The following is a 6,492-nucleotide window of genomic DNA, read 5'->3' as shown; positions in this document are numbered from 1 at the left end:
GCTAATTGTGCTGAAATGTGGCTTTGTCATGTGGGCAGCCTCCTGCCAGGGCTTGTTGTATGACTTGATGAATTTGCATGACTGAAGCCTGCAGAGAAGACAAGATGCCATTTGCTTCGTGTGACTGTTGGCAGTAAGTTGGTTTCTTCCCGAAGTGACTTAAAAGGAATCAAATTTGTTCTGAAGTTCCTTTTTAAAGAATGAGCTTCCTGCTGTTTCCCTTATGGTTCCTTTGAAGTTTTTTGGAAGTCTTGACCTCTTTTAGTCCTTGGGCAGAGCGCAGCAGCATCCTTGTAGAGGCTGCCCAATGTTCCTCAGTTCTTGGCTTGTAGCTGTTGAAACACACCCGGTCCTCTGGTCCTGCTGGTGCTGTGACTTCATTGCTTTTGCTGGGGCTTGTGCCAGGCACTTTGTGTGTTGTGGATCTTTTTTTTGGATACGTGTGAGGAGTTGAGGCATTTTTCCATTTTGTTGAGGAACTGTGAGAGTTCAGCTGGGGTTAAGGAGGGGGAAGGATGTTCTTGCCGTCGTGTGTTGGCCCTGGTTGCAGCTTTTTCTTTCCCTGCTTGGAGGCTGAATGTGGGAAGCAAAGGCTCCACATAAAGAATTTCCCCATCTTTTTTTCCACAGATCATCATGGCTTCTTCTAGCCCCACTGCTCACCCCTCCTGTTCCTGTGATCACAGCCCCACCTTGTTCCCTCTGCCCAGAAGGAGCACACAGGTTCCAGTGGATTGGGAATCTGGTTCCAGAGTTTGGGATCTCCAGCTCGCATGTCAAGGTGCTTTCATCCCCAGCTGAATTCTACGAACTCTTGAAGGTAGGTTGTGGGTTCCAAGTTGCAGCTGTCCCGTGCCCTGGATCACAGCAGCTCATGGTCGCAAGACCGAGGATGAACTTCAACAGATGTTCTGCTATTCCCAGGTGCAGATAAAATCAGCCAAGCAGCGAGTGGTGATGGCTTCACTCTACCTGGGAACGGGGCTCCTTGAGCAGGAGCTGGTGAGTGTGGAAAGGGTTTAGGGAGGGAAGAAAGTGATTGAAGGAAAATGTTTGCCTTTGCAAAAAGCATCCTGCTCCTGCAGTGCAAGAGCTGTGTGTGAGGAGCAGTTTGTGAGTTTGTAATGTCATGAAAACTTTGATAAAGGGATTCCCCTGTCCCAGGGAGTTTCCCAGGGTTCCTGGCTGCATTTGTGTACTTGGACATGGGGTGGAGAGGGAGGAATTTGGAAGGGAGGTGCATGGAGTTCCTGTTTGAGGCCTAGTACAGAGCCATGGAACTACTGAACTTCCTCACAGGATAATTAGCCCAGATCTTCCAGCCTGTCAGAGGCCACTGGGAGTGTCCATAGGGGGTTTGTGGAACTGGGATCAGGGGTAATGGGTTTTGTTGGGCATTTTTTTCTTGGACACAATTGAAGTTGGATGTGTGTAGTGCTGCGTTCTGCCCTCCAAGCGCAGCAGCAGCTCTCTGCATTCAAGACAGAGGTCAGCTTTGCTTTGTGTTGTTTACCTTTTACGTTTCCTGTTCTTCCCCCTGGAAACAAAAGTGTTATGTGGGAGAAGCCTGACCTTGGCTGGTTTCTCATGTTAGAATGCAAATTCCACAGCAGGGTAAAGGTGGACAGGGGCCTGCCCAGGGCTCTGTGCCTGGCTTTGTCTGGGCTTGTATGGAAGATGTGAGTTTGCATGTGACAAACAGCCTTGTAGTTAAGGGATGAAGCTACCTCTGCACCATTTGTGAGTCCCTCCAGGGTTTCTCTTTGGTAATGCAAATCCCGTGTTTTGGGAAAGATGGTGAGAATTTTTCTGCTAATATTAATTGCTTTTCAGAGGCTCAAGAATGTGCACATGCAAAATCAATGCTCTTTCACATATTACTTTAGGCTGAGAGAGTAAGGTGCCAGTCTGACAGATCCAGAGTCTAAACTGGCAGTGATTTGCATGCGTGGGAAAGACTCACAGCAGGGTGTGGAAGCTTTCATGGACACCAGCCTCCTGGCTGCTGAGTGCTTTCTTTATAAAGCTTTATTTGCTTTCTGTAACCAGAGAAATCTCTCTCTGCAGGTAGATTGCTTAGAAGAAACACTGGAGAAATCCCTGCAAGCAAAGGGATCGTCTAACCTCAGAGTTTCCATTCTTCTGGACTACACCAGGGGATCTCGGGGTAGGTGTTATGATGCTTTGCTTTCTTCAGAGGCTTAGTGTACAGTTAGGCTGGGTAGACTGCTTTTTCAGAGGGAGGTTGTCTTGGCCAGTTGGACCTACTTGCTTAGATCATACACCTCTCAGAAGTGGCCTTTTGTGTACCAGGAACTACTTATTCCTAGAATAAGCTGAGCAGCTTTCCATCTGAAATAGACAGCTGGAGCAAGAAGGGCTGAACTCCGCTCTGTGCAGCTTGTGCTGTCTTGCTTAGTTCACTTGTCAGTGCATTTGCCCTTATCCTGCATGCTCTCTTATATTTTAATTCTTAAAGGAAAGTGGGAATTGTCGGAAGTAGCTGTACACCTTTGTGTTGCCTCTTTGTAGCAGGTGTTACTAGTGCAAGGTGTGGCTTGATCAAGAATCTCGGAAGGTGTCAGACCTGCTCAGTGGTGTTTCCAGGGCCCTGTCTCGGTGAAGGTGCAGGTCTGGGAGTGGATTTCAGAACTGAAGTAGTGAAAGTGACTGAGAAAGAAATGAAATGGAAAAGAAAGAAAGGGAGACATGTTGAGGGCCAGCAGATGAGCTGGGTGCTCATGCTGGGACCAGCTGCAGTGCCATGAGTGAGGTATCCCCTGGCTGGTGAGGTCCCCTCTGAAACTCCCTTTGTCTCCCAGGTCGGAAGAATTCCCGGACAATGCTGGTTCCATTGCTGCAGCGATTTCCCGAGCAAGTCCGTGTGTCCCTCTTCCACACCCCGAACCTGCGTGGGCTGCTCAGGCTCCTGATTCCAGAGCGCTTTAATGAGACCATTGGACTGCAGCACATCAAGGTCTATCTCTTTGATGATAATGTGATCCTCAGCGGGTGAGTCCTGCCTCTTCAGGCCCTTCCATGCTTCGTTTAGCTGAGGTGTTGAGGCAAGGTGTGCATGCTGCCAGTGCTGTCTGAGCTTCCTATCTGCGTCTGGCCTTTCCACAGTCATCACAGCAATGCTCTTCTGAGATGGAAGAGCAACCACAGCTCTGCCACATGAGATTCTCATGTGTAAGAGAGTCTTTCTCTAAAGGGAAAAAGAAAGCTTTCTCAAGATTTGGAAAGAAATGGCCAGTTTGTACTTCAGTTATGTTCAGAGTGAGACCTGTGATGGGCCGGGGTGTTCAGGATCACAGGCCTATGCTCAGTTCTGGAACTCAACTCTTCTTTTTCTCTCCTAGTGCAAACCTGAGTGATTTGTACTTCACCAATCGCCAGGACCGCTATGTTCTCCTGCAGGACTCTCCCGAGATCGCAGACTTCTTCACGGAGCTGGTGGATGCAATTGGAGACGTGTCCCTGCAATTGCAGCGAGATGATACAGTGCAGATGATGGAGGGGATGGTGCACCCCTACCGGGGTAGGAGGGAGTTCTCTTCCCTGCTTGGAGGATATGGTCCGGAGGAGGGGGGAGACAGCTGGGGTTGATGGCTGATGAGCTCCATCCATTGGTGGGTTTCTGGGTGTCTGGCCATTGCTAACAGGCGCAGGAGTGTCCCATTTCTGTGCCACCCATTATTGAAACCAAGATTGCTCCAGTTTTGAGACTGTTTCTGTCAGGGTGTTCCTAGCACCGTGGCTGTCACCAGCTCACCTGGCAGAGGCCAGAACTGACCCCATACCTGTATCATTGCTTGTTTGTAGTTCTGCTGCTTAAGACCTTAAACAAGAACTTAAATTCCTCGAGAGGTTCTTCCTGTTTCTGGTACTAATGGCTATTGTGCCAGATGTTCTGGGTGTACATACTATGAAACTTTCATCTTTTTTGAGACTTGGGGAAGAAAGTTGTGTGGTCTCTGTGTTAGCTCCTTTTTGTTCTCCTGTTGGTGTCCTGTCAGTAGCTTTTCCTGCTACATGATAGGTGATGTGTAGGTCTGTATCTTTAGGTCTCAAACCCAGTGTCGTGTGGTTTTCCTGCAGGGGACAAGGTGGCTTACTGTGAGATAGCAAATCGGAGGGTCATGGAGGTGATCAACTCTGCCAGGACCCGACAAGAGCTCCTTCACGCAAAGACTTTCCACAGCAGCCAGCAAGGCAGCTCCTTGTTGTCCCAGAAGAGCTCTCAAGCATCCAGGGATCTGAAACCAGAACCTGACACCTGGATCTATCCCTTAATCCAAATGAAACCTTTTGGGATTCAAATAGATGAGATGGTCACAGAGACATTGCTGACAGAGGCTGAACGGGACGCCAGGATATACCTTACCACTGGCTACTTCAACCTGACCCAAGCATACATGGACCTCATCCTGGGCACGAGGGCTGAGTACCGGATCCTCCTGGCCTCGCCAGAGGTGAATGGGTTTTTTGGTGCCAAGGGGGTGGCAGGTGCCATCCCTGCTGCCTATGTTTACATTGAACACCAGTTCTACAGTGAGGTCTGCTACCTCCACCAGCAGGAGAGGGTCCAGCTGCAGGAGTACTCGAGGGCTGGGTGGACTTTCCATGCCAAAGGTAAGATGTCCTTTCCCAGGAGGATTTGTTCAGAGGCATTTGAGGCTTGTGCATACTTGGATTGTGCAACCGGTGAGGGAATGGCCGGGTGCTGGGTCTGGACTTGACCTCCAAAATACTCATCCAGGGGTTGAACATCTTGCCTGCGTAAGCCTGGGAGGTTTGGATCACTCAGGGCACAACCATGCAGTGTCACGTCTTGCCTCTGGATTTCTGATTTGAATATAGGCCCAGAGATTATCCAGGAACTGTCCCATGGTAAGAGTAAAGTACTGTCACCACGGGCTGATGAGAAGCTTTATGTGAAAGCAGAGGAAGCATCTGGTTGTGTTTATGATCACAGTAACTGAGATGCAGTTTATTGTAAATCCTTCCAGCCAGTTTCACCAGTAGGAAGTGGTGACTGTGCCAGGGGCCCCAGGGTGGGATCTGCTGCAGGAGCAGGAAGGGAACTTGTTGATGCCTCCCCAGGGGTCCTGGGTGCTGTGTTCTCTTGGCAGCAGGTTTTCACAGGGGTGATGCAGGTGTTGAGGAATTTGTACCAGCTCCCGTTCAGGGCATACAGGAAAGTGCAGCACAGTGAGTCACTGCACCCGTGTGCCTGCTGGGAGCTGGAGGGGAAGTTGCTGAGAAATGCATGTTGCTTAACAAATGCAGTTAATAACAAACAAAGGTAATTAATACTGCCAGCACAGCCTGCTGCAAGACCTCAGATTCTTTCCTGCTTGATAGATTGTGTACAGCTTTCACAAGCTCACTGCCAGAGTGTGAGTGTTTTCCCCTGACTGATTGTTGCTGGTTGTGTCTCCAAACTCTCCTTCCAGAAAACGCAGCCCTTGACTCTTATGTTCTCCTACTTTATACACAGTAGGAGGTATTTGATTGCTCAGTAGTAGATTTTAGCAGTGTGAATAGCCTAGGAAGTCTAATGGAGCGGTTTTTGGTTTTGAGAAGTCTGATGCCTGTGACACTTCATTGCTGTTGAGGTTCTCAGTCTTCCCACATGGAGGTGCCCCAGTGGAACTCCTCACAAAACGACTTGGTCTCATGGTTGGGCACAACCCTTGGCTGAGCTGAGACACCTTTGCCGTGTTCTGTTTCTCACATCTCCTGCAGGCAGAGCTCTGGGCCTGTCACTGTGTCACTTCCTCAGTGCTCAGTGCTTCCCTCAGACAGCAGTTCCTGTAAGCAGTGCCCAGCCTGGCAGCAATTCACGTGAGCCATTCCTCAGCTGTATCTCAGTCCTTGGCAGTGCTGAGGGACATCTCCATTGTTCACAGCACATGGGATTTGGGCACTGGAGGATGCAGCGCCCGGGCTCTGGCCTGTTCTTTTTCTGGAGTTGTTCTCCCCTGTCTGTTTAAGGAGACAAGTGTTCATGACTGTGGGGATGCCTCTGTGTGCTCTGCTTCCTGCAGGGCTGCCTAGAACAGGTTCAGAGGTGGCAGGGAGAGAAACCTGCTCAGGCCTTATCTTAACTGAAGAAAACACGTGAGTGTTACCTGCTGCCTCTGTGTTGAAATTTCAAACCTCCCTGTGGAGTGTTGTGCCCCTCCTGCAGCAAGACCAGTCACTCCAGTCCTGTAAACCCTTATCTCGGTCCAGGGCCTGAAGGAGGTGCCTGCCTGGGAAGTCCTGTGTGGTCTGTCTTCCAGGAAGCACGTGCTCAAGTGATCTGTGGTTCACAGGTTCTCCCCCTTGCTGGGCACTGCTGACTCTGAGTGGGATTTTGTGGTTTGGCATGGATTGAGCTCGAGCATGGGCGGCTTTTCCAAGCTTCCAAAGTGCTCATGGCAGCCAGTCTCTTCCTGGGCAGCTGCACCTTCTGGTGAGGTGCTTTGGGCTCTGTCTGCTGTA

General features: G+C 50.0%; 1 protein-coding gene across 1 annotated transcript in view; it reads left to right on the top strand.

Moving 5' to 3' along the window:
• Positions 1 to 630: 630 nt before the first annotated feature.
• The window catches only part of PGS1 (phosphatidylglycerophosphate synthase 1), a gene marked incomplete at its 5' end in the record, with an annotated part of 12,414 nt that continues 6,552 nt past the window's right edge, over positions 631 to 6,492 (top strand). The window contains 6 exons of the mRNA XM_010022498.1: positions 631 to 820; positions 925 to 1,006; positions 2,072 to 2,167; positions 2,823 to 3,012; positions 3,363 to 3,541; positions 4,102 to 4,635. Of these exons, the coding sequence (XP_010020800.1) occupies positions 631 to 820; positions 925 to 1,006; positions 2,072 to 2,167; positions 2,823 to 3,012; positions 3,363 to 3,541; positions 4,102 to 4,635 (1,271 nt within the window). The remainder of the gene's footprint in view (positions 821 to 924; positions 1,007 to 2,071; positions 2,168 to 2,822; positions 3,013 to 3,362; positions 3,542 to 4,101; positions 4,636 to 6,492) is intronic.

This window comes from Nestor notabilis, unplaced genomic scaffold (assembly GCF_000696875.1).
Source record: "Nestor notabilis isolate BGI_N333 unplaced genomic scaffold, ASM69687v1 scaffold30959, whole genome shotgun sequence".
NCBI classification, from domain to species: Eukaryota; Metazoa; Chordata; class Aves; order Psittaciformes; family Psittacidae; genus Nestor; species Nestor notabilis.
The sequence above is the reverse complement of the archived record's forward strand: the minus strand, read 5'-3'. Positions and strand labels throughout refer to the sequence as shown.